Consider the following 17,140-nt stretch of genomic DNA (forward strand, 5'->3'; position numbering starts at 1 on the left):
CTCTGGCAGCTTTTCCAGACACTCACCACCCTGTGTGTGGAAAAAATTGCTCCTCTGGACACTTTTGTATCTCTCCCCTCGCACCTTAAATCTACGCCCTCTAGTTTTAGACACCCCTATCTTTGGGAAAAGATATTGACTATCCAGCTGATCTGTGCCCCTCATTATTTTATAGACCTCTATAAGATCACCCCTCAGCCTTCTACACTCCAGAGGAAAAAGTCCCCGTCTATCCAGCCTCTTCTTATAATTCAAACCATCAAGTCCCGGCAGCATCCTAGAAAATCTTTTCTGCTGACTAATCGGGCACCCTTTTCTTCTGTGGTTTAAATTGTGATTGTTTGAAATTTAGCATTCTTGCACTCATTAACACAAAGACAAGATGAAACATACCTCTCCTTTCATACAACAAGGCAGTTAGGAGAAGAAGACTTAGGCATAAATGTTAGAGATTCAGGAGGGGGACTTGAGAGCTTGGGGCCATGGCAGCCAAAGACACAACCTCCCTCGATAGAATGATGAGGGGACGAGCAGGAGGCCAGAATTGATGGTGTGCAGAAGTCTGAGGGTTGCAGGGAATTTGCATATCATAGAATACTGTCAGTGTTTCTGGCCAATGCTTCAGAATGGATACATTTGCTTTGGACGGGATGCAACCTAGATTTTCTAAAATAATACCTGGACTTCAGGGGTTAAATTTTTAATTTTAAGGGTTTTTAAAATAGCCACACTATCCTGTGACATTACTTTTTGTGATCTGTACACTTGTACCCCCAGTTCCTGCTGTTGCTCTTCCTATTTTATTTCCAATGTTCTTGAGAGTTTAATTTTCAGTAATTGCTTTAACATGTTGGGATTGATGGCGAGTGAATGCACATAGCCCTGTGCTTGCACTGCAAGCATTTGTACTGAATCAGATCCAATGGTGCTACAAGAAGGGGAATAAGTTGATATGGTAGCAAAATGCAAGATCCACGTAAGCTTTAGATTTGCAATGCCATTAGATTTACACAATGAGGTTTTCATTTTGAACAATGGCTTTGTATTGTGAGATCTACTTCCAGCATTTGCTGGTGCTCATGTGAGGTAGATGTCCCTTAACACTTAACGGATACTAGAATTGGAGACCAGCTTTGCCGTGTGTGGCTGAATGCCAACTATGTAGCACTCTATTAGCAATCAAACGTTTTGTTTTAATTCATTCGTGGGACATGGGTGTCACTGACTGGCCAGCATTTATTGCTCATCCCTAGTTGCCCTTGGAGGTCAATTGAGAGTCAACCACATTGATGTGGCTCTGAAGTCATATGTAGTCCAGACCATTTAAGGATGGCAGATTTCCTTCCCTAAAGGACATTAGTGAACCAGATGGGTTTTTCCAAAATTGACAACAGTTTCATGGTCATTAGTAGATTCTTAATTCCAGATTTTTTTTTTATTGAATTCAAATTCCTGTAGTAATGGGATTCGAACCCAGGTCCCCAGAACATTAGCTGAATTTCTGGATTAATAGTCTAGTCAAAATACCACTAAGCCCCATGTATGATCAGTATTGAAGTGTAACACTACCCTGCATATCATGTTGAAATCACATTCCATTTTGGAAGCAGAGGAAATTTATGATCAGGTACAAATTTATGATCGGGTACAAGTGCACCAACTACAAATACTGCTTCTGGTCCAGTCCTTAAGTGAGGATAGCATTTTTTAACTAATTATTCTTTCTGGATCTAGTAGACAAGAGCCCTTCTGGAATAAACTGAGAATTGCTGTTGCTCTATGTACTTGTACTAATATAAAAATCTTTCAGTTGAATTATGCTGATTTCTCTTGCATTCTTTTCCAGATTTTGATGCCATTACAGATCCGATAATGAAAGCAAAAATGGTGGCATTGAAGGGAATCAACAGAGTTATGGCCCAGAGTAACTTGGGTATGCCACCGATAGTAATGAACAGGTAAAGATTTCATGTGTTGAAAAACACATTTGCTTTTTTAGGAGTTCTTAGTTCAATCAATTTACCATCAGTGAGAAAATTTGATTAATTCAGAGAAAATGTTTAGAAACAATACTTAAAAAATGATGCAATGCAAACTAAATTTTCCCCTTCCCTAGCATCACTAACTCTAGCTTTGTAGTTCATGTTTGTAAAATATTCTGTAACTCTCATTCCCATTTCTTCTTGTAGATGTGTTTTTGTGATGCCAGTGGCTGCTCTTACCTCTAATTCCCAATACAATTACTACTTTTTACATTGGCATAAAATAAACCATTTTACACTTGAAGCTTATTAGTCACAAGTAGGCTTACATAACACTGCAATGAAGTTATTGTGAAAATCACCTAGTTGCCACACTGACAGAGAATTTAGCAAGGCCAGTGCACCTAAGTGACAGGTCCTTCAGACTATGGGAGGAAATTGGAGCACCGGGAGGAAATCGGAGCACCAGGAGGAAACCCACATGCAGACTCCACACACAGACCCAAGCCGGGAATCGAACCTGGGTCTCTGGCACTGTAAGGCAGCAGTGCTAATCACTGTGCCGCCGCCCACCACCACCGCCCTGCACCTTCCTCCTGAATATATCCCTCTTCCCCCAGTATCTTCTGTCAGTCATAGTTATACATTTATTAAAGTATTCCCTCTTCTCTCAAAGCTAATGTAAACGAATCCCCAGTGAGTGGTAACTTTTTTTTAATGCCAGCAGCCTATTTCTCCATACAATTCTGTACAGTCCAATCTTCCTAGGTGAATTTTTTTCCACCTGCTAACTGCTGTCTACCAGTAAGGTTCTTTGATTTGGCTCTTGCTGCATAACAAGCACTCACAAGTTAAAATAGTTAACTTTACCCTGTAAAAAAAGTTTCCTAAATATTCTCAAGGCTAGTTCCATTCTGCACATCCCATTTAACTAACCAATCATTCATTTTTTTCTTGAAAATGAAAATAATCGCAATAACGTTGTACCCTGTACCTTAAACCTCCCGTCAATTTATATATTCTGCAGGAAGACTACAAGTTGAGCAAGTTATCTGATTGCACACTTTCATCAGTGTGAAGTGTGCAAGAATAGTCCATTAACTTTGTTTCCCCTCTTCCAAAATGTTCACCATGCATTGCATGTTTGTAACATGAAAAGTTGTGCAAAGGTCTGTCTTCCGAGCTTTGATGTATATCATTATATTATCAAGTCCTACTTAAAAAAAACTTCAATCCTGTGTCATTGATATTGCTCAACGCCTGTTCTCTGTGTTGACGTAAAAACAATGGCCGAAATGCCATGGAATCGGAATGGACGAGCCTCTGACAACAGAAATTTCCATTGACTGGGGCAGGAATTGCCAGTCTCGCCTGAGCGAGTCCGTAAAATCCCACCCAATAGCTGTGAATCCCTGCAGTTCACCATCAGCGGGACTGGCTATAACATTTGTCTTGTCATTGCCATCAGTTGGTTATGCAAATCTTCTTGGCTGTGGTTCTTCTAGTTTCTTCCTTTGCTGTCAAGGGGTGATTGGCGTACAGTTTCTAAATTATGATTTCTAAAATCATGCTGCAGTTATTATAACGTGGAAAACTTAACACATCAAGTTTCCATAGGAAGTATTGCGTCGGAGCCAAAGGTTTAACAGAGTGAGGGATGGAACATTGGAAGGGGAAGTTGCCCCAGGGTAGTACTTGTACATCACCAGCTAGGATACAGATTTGGGAGTAAGTCCTCCATTTTCTGAGTGCAACACATTTAATAAAAGGTAACATAGTTAAGAGTCATAAATAATTCATTTTTTTCTGGCACACTTGAGGATTGGAACCATAATGCATAATTTGAGACACTTTGTATTATTTGTGAATCAGGGAAAGTGCCCGTTTATGATTGGAATTATATTTTCATTCTTGTAAAAACTCCTCTATTTTTCTGTGCCACATACCTGTCTATCTTATGGATCATAAAATATAAACTCAACCCATCTCAATTTAGGCCAGAAAAATTGAGGAAATTCCTCCTTGACTAATCTAAGTATATTTATTTCTTCATTAGTCACTGGTAGGCTTACATCAACACTGCAGTGAAGTTACTGTGAAAATCCCCTAGGTGCCACACTCTGGGTACACTGAGGGAGAGTTTAGTATGGCCAGTGCACCAAACCAGCACATCTTTTGGACTGTGGGAGAAAACCGGAGCACCCAGAGGAAACCCACGCAGACACGGGGAGAATGTGCAGATTCTGCACAAACAGTGACCCAAGCTGAGAATTGAACCCAGGTCCCTGGTGCTGAGAGACAGCAGTGCTAACCACTGTGCCACCATGGTGCCCTACACTAGGTGATCTGAACTAGTCAGGAGATTACTCTGGTCCTGAATTCCCTGTAATGCCCTCTTTTTGTAAGAAATGATGACCATTTCACCCAAGCTCTTGAAGGAATTAAGTGATCTTAAGATTGTCATCTATATCAATGATCTGGATGATAATGTGATAAATTGGATCAGCAAATTTGATGATGATACAAAGATTGGAGGCATAGTGGACATTGAGGAAGGTTTTCAAAGCTTGCGGAGGGATTTGGACCAACTAGAAAAATGGGCTGAAAAATGGGAAATGGAATTTAACACAGACAAGTGTGAGGTATTGCACTTTGGAAGGACAAACCAAAGTAGAACGTGCAGAGTAAATGGTAAGACTCTGAAGAATGCAGTCGAACAGAGGGATCTGGGAATACAGGTACAGAATTCCCTAAAAGTGACGTCACAGGTGGATAGGGTCATAAACAGTGCTTTTGGTACATTGGCCTTTATAAATCGGAGTATCAAGTATAAAAGTTGGAGTGTTATGGTAAGGTTGTATAAGGCATTGGTGAGGCCGAATTTAGAGTATTATGTACAGTTTTGGTCAGCTAGTTACAGGAAGGATGTAAATAAGGTTGAAAGAGTGCAGAGAACGTTCACAAGGATGTTGCAGGGACTTGAGAAGCTGAGTTACAGAGAGAGATTGAATAGGTTAGGACTTTATTCCCTGGAGCGTAGAAGAATGAGGAGAGATTTGATAGAGGTGTATAAGATTTTGATGGGTACAGATAGAGTGAATGCAAGCAGGCTTTTTCCACTGAGGCTAGGGGTGGAAAAAAACAAGAGGGCATGGGTGAAAGGAGAAAAGTTTAAAGGGAATATTGGGGGATGGCTTCTTCACGCAGAGAGTGGTGGGAGTGTGGAATGAGCTGCCGGATAAAGTGGTATATGCAGGGTCACTTTTAACATTTAAGAAAAACTTGGACGGGCTCATAAATGAGAGGGGTGTGGAGGGATATAGTCTGAGTGCAGGCCAGTGGGACTAGGCAAAAAATGGTTCGGCACAGTCAAGAACGGCCAAATGGCCTGTTTCTGAGCTGTAATTTTCCATGGTTCTATGATTCAGCATCCACTCCAGAGTCCAGAATTCTCTGCGAAAAGAACCACCTCTTGATATCGAACCTAGATCTGACTATACAACTTAAATTCATGGTCCCTGGTCCTTCTTAACCTATTAAATTAAAACATACTGTCATTGTCTTTGAAAACTCACTCGGATCACCATCAGGACTTTGCCTCTGAATTATGGAGCCCCAGCCGTTCAGCTTATCTCGATAACCAAAATGCTTTATGCTGGAAATTAGACTTGTTGCCCTCCTCTGTACCTTTTCCAAAGCTTCACTATCACCTGTCATGTGGGGAGACCAAAACTGGACACACTGTTCCAAACGATGCATGGCCAAAGTATTGCATAATGAACTCATACACTTCCAAATTTATTAAATTATCAGTATACTGAAAGGGTCAGAAATTGAGAGAGATCTTCTGACTGCAATGCTTTGATCCCCAAATGAAGATTTTATGGCAGTTTGGTATCACTTTTCTTCTTGTGAGAAGTCTGAGAGAAGTGCTCCGCAGCTGGAGTACTGTGTGCAGTTTTGGTCGCCGCACCTCCGCAAGGATATTTTGGAGGGAGTGCGGAGGAGGTTCACTAGGCTAATACCGGAGTTGAGGGGGTTGAGCTATGAGGAGCGGCTGAATAGACTGGGCTTGTACTTGTTAGAGTTTAGAAGGATGAGGGGAGATCTCATTGAGACGTATAAGATGATGAAAGGGATGGATAGGGTAGAAGTGGAGAGGTTCTTCCCGCTCAGAAAGGACAGTAGGACTAGAGGGCACAGCCCCAAGATAAGGCGGGGGGGGGGTGCGTTTAGAACAGAGTTGAGGAGGAACTTCTTCACTCAAAGGGTGGTGAATCTCTGGAATTCTCTGCCCGTTGAAGTGGTTGAGGCTACCTCGCTAAATATATTTAAGACGCGGGTAGATAGGTTTTTGGTAGGCAAGGGAATTAAGGGTTATGGGGAGAAAGCGGGAAAGTGGAACTGAGCCACTTCATATCAGCCATGATCTTCTTGAATGGCAGGGCAGGCTCGAAGGGCTAGATGGCCTACTCCTGCTCCTATTTCTTATGTTCTTATGTAATCTTAGTTAGTGAATTGGGAAGTGCATTACTAGTTGAAGTCGAAATCAAGTCATCTGTTGCTAGATGGTTACAGTGTGGCGTTTTGAATTATTTAGCACTTGGTGGAAATTGAGGTCTGGGCAGCAAATTAACAATTTAACAATGATTGATTTCCTATGAAGGCAAAAATCCCTAGACTGTCGTGGTGCACTGCAGGAGTTTTTATGTTTTGTATCAAATACTACAAAAGAATGTCTTAGAGAGTTCTTCATGAGTTTCCTTAACCAGGATAATAGGTTATATAAGAGAACTATGGGGATGATGATAGTTACTTCCCAATGTAAAGAGCAAAGAAAATTACAGCACACGAACAGGCTCTTCAGCCCTCCAAGCCTGCACTGACCATGCTGCCTGACTGAACTAAAACCCCCTACCCTTCTGGGGACCATATCCCTCCATTCCCATCCTATTCCTGTATTTGTCAAGGTGCCTCTTAAAAGTCACAACTGTATCCGCTTCCAATACCTCCCCTGGCAACGAGTTCCAGGCACCCACTACTCTCTGTGTAAAAAATCTGGCTCGCACATCTCCTTTAAACCTTGCCCCTTGCACCTTAAACTGTGCCCCCTAGTAATTGACTCTTCCATCCTGGGAAAAAGCTTCTGACTTTCCACTCTGTCCATGCATCTCATAATCTTGTAGACTTCTATCAGGGTCATCAAATGGAATTTAATGTTGGCAAGTGTGAGGTGGTCCACTTTGGTAGGAAGAATGGTAGGAAGGACTATTACTTACGGGGCGAAAAACTGCAGCAGGTGACGGTGCAGAGGGACCTCAGGGTCCTTGTGCATGAGTCGCAAAAACCCAGCTTGCAGGTGCAGCAGGTGGTCAGGAAGGCGAATGGGATGCTGGCCTTCATAGCGAGGGGGATTGAATATAAAAGTAGGGAGGTCTTGCTGCAGCTGTATAGGGCATTGGTGAGGCCGCAGCTGGAGTACTGTGTGCAGTTTTGGACGCCGCACCTGCGCAAAGATATTTTGGCCTTGGAGGGAGTGCAGAGGAGGTTTACTAGGCTGATACCGGAGTTGAGGGGGTTGAGCTATGAGGAGAGGCTGAATAAACTGGGCTTGTACTCATTAGAGTTTAGAAGAATGAGGGGAGATCTCATTGAGACGTATAAGATGATGAATGGGATGGATAGGATAGAGGTGGAGAGACTCTTCCCGCTCAAAAAAGACAGTAGGACTAGGGGGCACAGCCTCAAGATAAAAGGGGGGCGGTTTAGAACGGAGTTGAGGAGGAACTTCTTCACTCAAAGGGTGGTGAATCTCTGGAATTCTCTGCCCGTTGAGGTGGTGGAGGCTGCCTCGCTAAATATTTTTAAGACGCAGGTTGATGGGTTTTTGATAAGAGAGGGGATTAAGGGTTATGGGGAGAAAGCGGGAAAGTGGAACTGAGCAGCGACAGATCAGCCATGATCTTATTGAATGGCGGGGCAGGCTCGAAGGGCTAGATGGCCTACTCCTGCTCCTATTTCTTATTATGTTCTTATCCCTCAATCTCCATCGTTCCAGTGAAACAAACTAAATTTCTCCAATCTCTCCTCATAGCTAATGCCCTCCATACCAGGAAGAAGATATAAAGTTTCCTTGAAGAAACCAATAAATATTCGTTGGATTTCAAATTGTTTTCACTCTTTTTGTTTCTTACAGATTTCCATTTGTGGGTCAACCAATGTCTAGTACGCAGAGTGGTGATAATGGACAGAATTCTATTCATCAAGGAGTTAGCCCGGTAATTATTTCACTAAATAAATTCTGATATCCTTGTACCTGATATATTTTGGAATTCACAAAGTATATTGTAAACAAAGTAAAGTGCCAGTTCTAGTCTGTATTTGCCCTTTTACTTGCCCTGTAAGTAGCAATAATGTTGGTTCCTTCTAAGATTTTCCTCAAAAATATTTTTTTTCAAACTTAATGTCTATTGCTTTTTGTGGTTGTCTTAATCTTGCTACTTGATTTCTAGCCTCTGACCTGCTCTTGTAGTGTAGTATTTAAATGGTTAGTCTGATTAAGTTTCTGGTCAGTGGTAAACTGGTCCCAGCAGGATTCAGCGATGGCAATACCACTGGCTGTCAAAGGGTGATGGTTAGATTCTCCCATGTTGGAGATGGTCATTGCCTGGCACTTGTGTGGCATGAATGTTACACTGCCACTTGTCAGTCCAGGCCTGGATATTGTCCAGGTCTTGTTGGACGTGGGCTGCTTCAGTATTCGAGGAGTCACGAATAGTGCAGAATATTGTGCAGTCATCAGCGACCATTCCCACTTCTACCCTTATGATGGTAGGAAGGTGATTGATGAAGCAGCTAATGATGGTTGGGCCCAGGATACTGCCCTGAGGAACTCCTGCAGTGATATCCTGGAGATGTAATGATTGGCCCCCAACAGTCACAACCATCTGCTAGGTATGACTCCAATCAGCAGAGCGTTTTCCCCGATTCACATTTACTCCAATTTTGCTCAGGCTTCTTGATGCCATATTTTTTCAAACACAGCCTTGATATCAAGGGCAGACATTCTCATCTCACTCTGGAATTCAGCTCGTTGGTCTGTGTTTGAACCGAGGCTGTAACAAGGAGTTGAGTGGCCCTGGCAAACCCCAAACTAAGTATCACTGAGCAGATTATTGCTAAGTTATTGCCCTTCAATCACTTTTCTGATGACTAAAAGTAGACGTCATGGTGCAGTAATTGTCCAGGTTGTTCTGCTTTTTATGCAGAGGACGCACCTGAGCAATTTTCCACATCACCGGGTAGATGCCAATGTTGTAGCTGTACTGGAACAGTTTGGTTTGGGGCAAGTTCTGAAGCACAAGTCTTCAGTATTACTATCAGCGTGTTGTCAGGTTCTGTAGCCTTTGCAGTGTCCAGTGCCTTCGGCTGTTCCTTGATATCACGTGGAGTGAATCGACTTGACTGAAAACTAGCATCTATGGTTCTGGGGAACTCCAGAGGAGGCTGGGATGGATCATTCACCTGGCACTTCTAGCTGAGGATTGAAGCAAATTCTTCAGCTTTATCATATCATTTATTCCAACCTTTCAATTCACTTTTCACATCTATGACATGCCCTTGTGGCCTTATAATTCTTGGTATTGCTTTAGTGAATGTATATTGTTTCCTTTTCATTACTTCTATGCTCTTCCTATAATTTCTGCCTGTACAAGATTCTAGAGATTTGCAGGTTTCTATTAAACTGTGGTCCAACAAGAGGGTAGAACGATGGAGAAGGGAGAGAGCCATTTTACACTTGTATTGTGAAATGCTCAAGTTGCTATTGCAGTGACCTGTTGGATTCATATTGCGGCAACCAGTTTCCATTATTGGAAGAGGAACTTGAGTTGGTTTCTAGACTGCCTTTATCTCTGGGAAAATATGGTACTTTATCCTAGGAAGAGAATAAAGGCAGAATAATAATTTATATCCCAAAAATAAAAATTGCTTTGCTGTGTGGATCACTAGCTCTTTAGTGAGTGACTTGATTGTTTCATACTGAGTAATAATTAAGCAGTTGCTGAAATATTGCATTTGATTGGATTTATTTCCAGGATGGGAATTTGCCACCTCAAATGTCACGACCAAATCCTCCATCATTTGGCCCAGGTTTTATGAGTAAGTAACAATATCTTGCAGCTTATTTTCAATTATATTTGTTTCTTGTCTTGTTCAATTATTTTATCTGCTTAATAAAATTTCTCCGTTTTGTTCTTACAAATCCTACATCCAGCTGTTTTCTCTGACTAAGTAAATAGTACTCTGTCTACAATAGTGAAATTTGTTTAAAGGGGATAAGTCAAAGCTGCTGTAAACCTAGTTCCTTGTGGTGCTTTATTTTGGGGGAATAAATCCCACTTTTTTTTTTCAAAATGAATCTCCCACAATCTGTGCCCTGCAGAGTGCACAAGCATGAATATCATCAAAAATCAGGGATGGCAGCATTTTGCTGAGGAGGCCACTGTGCATGTTCCAATCTGTCAATATGGAGATTGGCGCATGCACAGTAGCCCCGCACTGCTGGCCTCCCGATCGCTGGCCAGCTCAATTGCTGAGGCCGGCCCGGCATCCCTGCACTGTCTCTCCTTCTCACACCCCTACCCCCCTCAACCCCTTCCAGTCCCAGTTCTCCCAGTCCACCATCCCAACGGTCAGCCCGATGACTGGCTGCCCTTCCTCTGTCATTGGCAAATACAGAGTGCCAGGGGCGCGTGCGCACACTCACCACCAACACACACACACACACCCCATCCCCCCTCACCACCACCCACCACCCTTGGAGGGCCTTGATAGCTGAGAATCACTCCCTTTGTCTTTAAACATCCATGTCTTGCATGAGTTGGGAAGCTGACACCTCCAGGTGTCAAGTACACAATGCAGGTAGAAATGCTATTTCGGTGAAAATGTTAAATCAAGGGGCCAGAGAGAAAATTTCAGAAAGATAAGGTTTGGCACAACATTAAACATGAATTTCCCAAAAGAACAGGTATGAACAAAAGAAAAGGAATGTGTCAAAGCAAATAATTTTAAAAAGAGTAATTCATAAAGATACTCATTAGTGTGAGAGAGAGCCTGGCTCAATCCCTGTCTCACAGTGGGTAAGAATGTAGGTTGGTGAGAGTGAATGAGAATCCTGAGACTAGGAGTGAACCCCAGGCACGCACACATTCACACAAATTGTCACCCTACACTTTCTCTTGAACAAACACACTCTCAAGCACATATGCTCACTCTCGCGGGCACTTTCTCTCTCTCATGCACACTGCAGCTCTGAGCCTATCAACAGCAAACATAAGAGAGAAAAGCTTGTGATCAGAGGAAAAGCCTGTTACAGAATCTTCAACTTTACTTACCTGTCTTGCCAGCATTTTGAATGGCGGCCTCAGGAGCCTCATTGAATGCCTTAGAGGGCCACTGTCCAGCCCTTGGGCCACGAGTTAGACAAGCCTGACCTAAATCATCTTGATAGTACTGATCACGAGCACAAAGATTTGTGTATTTGCATGAGACAAGTTGCGAGCTTCGTTGTGTGGTTCCATTTGGACTGATTCTGCAGCAGTTCAATATTTACCCAGATGAATTTGGATTGTCAGGGAATCAAACAGCAAATTCATGATCTGGTCATTACCACATTGCTGTTTGTGTGAGTTTGCTATGCTGACTCCTACAGTCAGGAAATTGGCTGCTGTCCCCTACATTATAACAATGACTCTACTTCAGAAGTACATCATTGTCTGTAAATCCCTTTAGGATGTCCTAAGATAGTGAAAGGCATTGTAATATTTGCAACTTTCTTTCTTCCTTCCTGCTGTACTAGAATGTCAGAAATGAGCATAGAATAGGAAATAAAAATAATATTAAAAACATTGTTGTTCTCCAGATGATGCACAGAAGAAACAGTATGAAGAGTGGCTCCAGGAAACCCAGCAGCTGCTCCAGATGCAGCAGAAATTTCTTGAGGAACAGATTGGGGCTCATCGAAAATCTAAGAAGGCACTCTCGGCTAAACAGCGCACTGCTAAAAAAGCTGGACGAGAGTTCCCAGAGGAAGATGCAGAGCAGCTTAAGCATGTAACTGAGCAGCAGAGCATGGTGCAGAAACAACTGGAACAGGTAATTTCCCATCTCCAGCCCAACATTATACCTTGGGAGATTTTGAAAGGTCATCAGAAACAGAGTGTCAGCCGGTTGTCCTGAGGCAGCAGGCATTGCAACTAGTCTTGATCTTCTCTACTCAGCTGGTGCCCCTTCACAAGCAGGTTTATTCCTCACAGGGATGCAGGAAGGAGTCGAAATCCTGGCCAACCTTCTCTCTCTTGATTTTTGCCGGAATTATTTACAGTTCCTACACCATTAGCTCAGCTGAGATCAACTGAAATAGCCCAGGCCGCGATGTTCCTGATCAGTATGATTCAATTACTCACTGCTTTAACCAGCCAAGCCATTGGCAAGCTCAGAATAGCCTAATACTTGGGCAATTTCCAGAAGTTTACATCCAATCCCCCTTCTCTTTTTCTCATCCTTGACATTTCTTGGTTATTTATCGCAAGGTATCATTATGATTCAAGAATCTTTACTGATATTTTACATTTTCAGCAACTTGCTCTTTATTTTATCTCAAGCTTTTCATTAAAATTTCTGCTGAATTGTTTCTCATTCTGACTCGATAACCAGATTTGAATTTTGTTTTATTTTTCAGATTCGAAAACAGCAAAAGGAACATTCAGAACTTATGGAGGAATATCGCATCAAACAGCAGCAACAGTGTTCAATGCCATCATCTGCGTTGATGCCTACTGGATCAGCCCAGCCTTCCCCAGCCCAAGGGGGGACACCATCCTCAGTAACTCAACAGAGTTTCTCAGTGATGCCAAAACAACAGGCCCAACAACAAATTCAGATGCCTGTTCCAGCCCAGCCAAATGTTACCAGAATGGCAAATGCTCCTCAGTGGCAACCTTGCAATCCTAATGCAACTACAGCTGCCCACATTCCCATGGGTACCCCAAGGATGCAACACCCTGCACCGTCTCAGTTGCCAATAACGAGTACGCCATCTACTCAAGCAGCATCAGCCACAACAAATCAACAGTCCAATGCACCACCACGAGTTGAATTTGATGACAACAACCCATTCAGTGAGAGTTTTCAGGAGAGGGAACGGAGGGAGCGTTTACGGGAACAACAGGAAAGGCAAAGAATCCAGCTGATGAAGGAAGTGGAACGCCATCGTGCCATGCAGAAGCGAATGGAAATGGAGCAGCAGCAAGGCATGGCAGATTTGAACACACCCACCCTGTCACAAATGCCATATTTTAATTCTGACTTACCATGTGATTTCATGCAGTCTCAAAGGCCTCAACAGCAGCAGCAAATGGGACTTGTTCCTCCCCTGCAGCAGAATCTACTTCCGCAATTCATGAATTCGCCACCTCAGACACCTTACATGCATTGCAATGACCGTCGACCTGTGGGGGCACCAGGATTTGGGCCTGAGGGCCATGCTGTCCCAGGTGGATGTCCACCTGTCCACCCTATGAATCAGGTACCCTCTGGACTTGGCTTTCAACAAAACCAACCAAGGCCTCCCTTTGGACCATGTGTGCCCACTGGATCCCAAGGGAATGGTGATGGAGCTCAGTTTGTTCCAGATAGTGGGATGCAACTACCAGGCAATTACCCAGGTCCAGGTCAATCACTCATTCAGCTTTATTCCAATATTATACCAGAGGAAAAGGGGAAGAAGAGAAGAAATAGGAAGAAGAAGAAAGATGATGACAGTGACTCTGTCAGGACGCCATCTACTCCTCATTCTGATATCACTGCACCAACTACACCCGGTGTTTCTGGCTCTGCTGCTAATTCATCTGTTAATCTTACTGGAGACTTCGTGTTTCATCAAGGTGAACATGAGACTGAAGAGATAAATCAATTGGTTAACAATTCAAATGAGCACCAACCTCCATCTGAACTTGAACGACAACTTTCTTCCAGTGTCGGTGCACCTCACAGACTTATGGTACAACAGGCTGGCCTGTCTACTGAAACGGACCACAGCCTGTCACATGAAGATGTTAGGACTAACACAGTGAAAGTGGAACATACGGAAACCACTCATTGCCACGATAATTCTCAGCCGAAGGTAGAAACTCAGAATTCAGTAAAGGTAGAAGGAAAGGTCAGTTTGCCACAGCCTGCTGTTTCGACACCGAGTCCAGCTGCTGCAGTAAATGTGTCAGGATCAAAGCAGGAATTGGGGAATGAGCTCCTGAAACATCTACTGAAGAATAAAAATCCTCCATTGCCTTCACATCAAACAGCTGAAGAAAAATCTGAGGATGAATCTTGCATGGAAAGCAAATTAGTGAAGAAACAGAGTTCATTTGAGGGGCAGGTACGGCTGATCACATGTTATTTTATTCTACACACAAAATTCATTTACAAGGCTGGTTTTTCAGATAACGCAGAGATTTCTCATGTTTTAAGTCTGCATTTCAGAAATACAACTCACTCCCATTTTTTTTAAATTAGCATAAAGTATTCTGTAAAGCAAAACAGTGTGGCGCAGTGGTTAGCACTGCTGTCCCCCGGCACAAGGGACCTGGGTTCAGTTCCGGCCTCGGGTGTCTGTGGAGTTTGCACTTCCTTCCCGTGTCTGCGTGTGTTTTCTCTGGGGTGCTCCAGTTTCTCCCTCAGTCCAAAGATCATAGAATCCCTACAATGCAGAAGGTGGCCGTTCGGCCGAAGATTAGCCACAACTTCCAGGGCCAAGTGGGATTAGCGTAGTCAGATCTTTGTTGATCAGAGTGAATATGATGAACCAAATGATCTCTCTGTCTATGAATCTACGACTATGAATGGTGGAGCTGACGCAAAGGAGTGAATGACTGACTCCTGCTCCTGTTTTCTATGTTTCTGTGTTACCGAGTAAATGGATTACTAAGTGTTCCACTGAGATTCCTTTAACTTGTCATTTACAGCTCATACAAACTTAATGGACGGGAGAAAGAGAGAAATTTTTCATAAGTAAGGTTAAAAGGGGCAGCACAGTGGTTAGCACTGCTGCATCACAGTGCAGGGACCAGGGTTTGATTCCTGGCTTGGATCACTGTCTGTGCAGAATCTGCACGTTCTCCTCATGTCTGTGTGGGTTTCCTGGCATTGGCCAGGCTAAATTCTCCCTCAGTGTATCCGAACAGGTGCCAGAATGTGATGACTAGGGGATTTTCACAGTAACTTCATTGCAGTGTTAATGTAAGCCTACATGCGATATTAATAAATAAACTTCACAACAATTATACATTTAGACTGTCTCAACCTAGTTTGTATTGGACGTGGATTGGTCAGCTCTTTCAAAGAGCTGGATTAGGTAAGACAGTCCAAATGACCACAGCATAAGAGAAACTCTGAATGATTGGCAGACTCACTGAGAGAGGCCATGAAAGTGAGTAACCAGAATGTGTTACTTTGGTACATTGGATAATGAGTTAATTAGTGATTAGTAGAGCACACAGAATGACCTGGGCACACGACACTCGACCTGACGGTGCTTGTACTTATGCTGATGAGCACAGAATGACTTGCCTCAGCAACATAAGTTAAATAGGCAGCTAAATGACGCAGGTTATTCTTTACATGTGCTTTAATGTTCTAACCAGTACGGTAGCACAGTGATTAGCACTGCTGCTTCACAGCGCCAGGGTTCCAGGTTCCATTCTCAGCTTGGGTCACTGTTTGTGTGGAGTTTGCACATTCTCCCCATGTCTGTGTGTGTTTCCTCGGGGTGCTTCTGTTTCCTCCCACGTTCTGAAAGACATGCTGGTTAGGTGCATTGATCTGAACAGGTGCCAGAGTCTGGTGACTAGTGGGGGTTTTCACAGTAACTTCATTGCAGTGTTAATGTAAGCCTACTTGTGACACTGATAAAACAAACTAATAAATGTTAAGTTTAAAAAGTTTAATTTAAAGTATAAATATTTGGCAAATATTTGGTTAGTGGTAAAGTTGTACATGATGGAATTTGTGTGTTTGACACGATAAATAGTTTTATACTTTAAAGCAAAACAATAAGCTGACTTTATGACGTGTTTTGGGATGCAGAGTCCGCCGAGTGGATTTAACTTTGATGCGAAGGTCAATCCGCTACAGAAGAAGGATTCAGAGGAAGAAAAGAAGCGGCCAAAAAACAAAAGATCACAGAAGACAGCTGAGAAGACTGTATCACGCTATAAGAAACGAAAAAAAGATGAGGAGGACCGGCATGCAATTTACCCCAACACCGACATGTTAATGAACCAGCTGAAGCAAGTAAGCTGTCCTCCCCTCGCCAAGTCTTTCCAATTGAAACATCTTGTGTTGAGATAGAAAAGAATTGCTGACAAATTGATGTATCCAAATGTAAAAGTGGAATTATGCATCGTAAATTAGCCTCTTCTCTTTTCCCTCCTCATCCCCAAAGGGTAGAGGTAAATTTGTTGATAAGTGAGCAGTAACTTACTTTAATATAACACCTTTTAATGTAATGAAATAACCCAGGGCACTTCACAGGAGCATTGTTGAACAAAACTGATATTGAGCTAAATAAAGAGATATTAGGACAGATGACCATAAACTTGGTCAAAGAGGTATGTTTAAGAAGAGTCTTAAAGGAAGAAAAAGACGTACACCTTTATTATATGACTGGTAATGGTTGTAGAGTTCGAACCCATGTTGTTTCCCTCAAGAAAATAAAAAAGCGGGAACCAGCAGCACTGACCTGAGTTTGATCAGTGGTTTTTATATAATTGACTTAGTGTTAGTTGCTATGTTTTTAAAGTAGAATAGTGCTGAATGGGGTAGTTAAATTGCATAGTTCCACTCATTCAAAACAGTGACCCCCTAAACTTTTGCAGAGGAGTTGTTTTGTATTTTTTGGCTCGACATATAAAGACTTGATTAGTTGTGTTCCCAGTTGATGGATTGCTTGAAGTAAGGGCAAAAAGTGCTGGAAATACTGAGCAGTGTCTGCGGAAAGAGAATCAAGGGGCTAGAACTTATTGGCCATTCACACCCGCAGAATCTTCTTGTCCCAGAGATGGTGCACCCCTGCAATAGGTTCCACAGCGGCAAGGGGTATA

General features: G+C 42.7%; 1 protein-coding gene across 7 annotated transcripts in view; it reads left to right on the forward strand.

Annotated features, from left to right (window-relative positions):
• The window catches only part of kmt2ca (lysine (K)-specific methyltransferase 2Ca), a 491,907-nt gene that overhangs the window by 435,452 nt on the left and 39,315 nt on the right, over nucleotides 1-17,140 (forward strand). For all 7 annotated transcript variants that reach the window (XR_013889503.1, XM_080213017.1, XM_080213041.1 and 4 more), the window contains 6 exons: nucleotides 1,847-1,958; nucleotides 8,179-8,260; nucleotides 10,079-10,142; nucleotides 11,905-12,137; nucleotides 12,724-14,418; nucleotides 16,125-16,331. Coding sequence is in view for 6 of the 7 variants with exons in the window: in XM_080213017.1 (XP_080069143.1) it covers nucleotides 1,847-1,958; nucleotides 8,179-8,260; nucleotides 10,079-10,142; nucleotides 11,905-12,137; nucleotides 12,724-14,418; nucleotides 16,125-16,331 (2,393 nt within the window). In the remaining variant the exon portion in view is untranslated. The remainder of the gene's footprint in view (nucleotides 1-1,846; nucleotides 1,959-8,178; nucleotides 8,261-10,078; nucleotides 10,143-11,904; nucleotides 12,138-12,723; nucleotides 14,419-16,124; nucleotides 16,332-17,140) is intronic.

This window comes from Carcharhinus amblyrhynchos, chromosome 2 (assembly GCF_965287045.1).
Source record: "Carcharhinus amblyrhynchos chromosome 2, sCarAmb.v2.hapA, whole genome shotgun sequence".
Taxonomy (NCBI): Eukaryota; Metazoa; Chordata; class Chondrichthyes; order Carcharhiniformes; family Carcharhinidae; genus Carcharhinus; species Carcharhinus amblyrhynchos.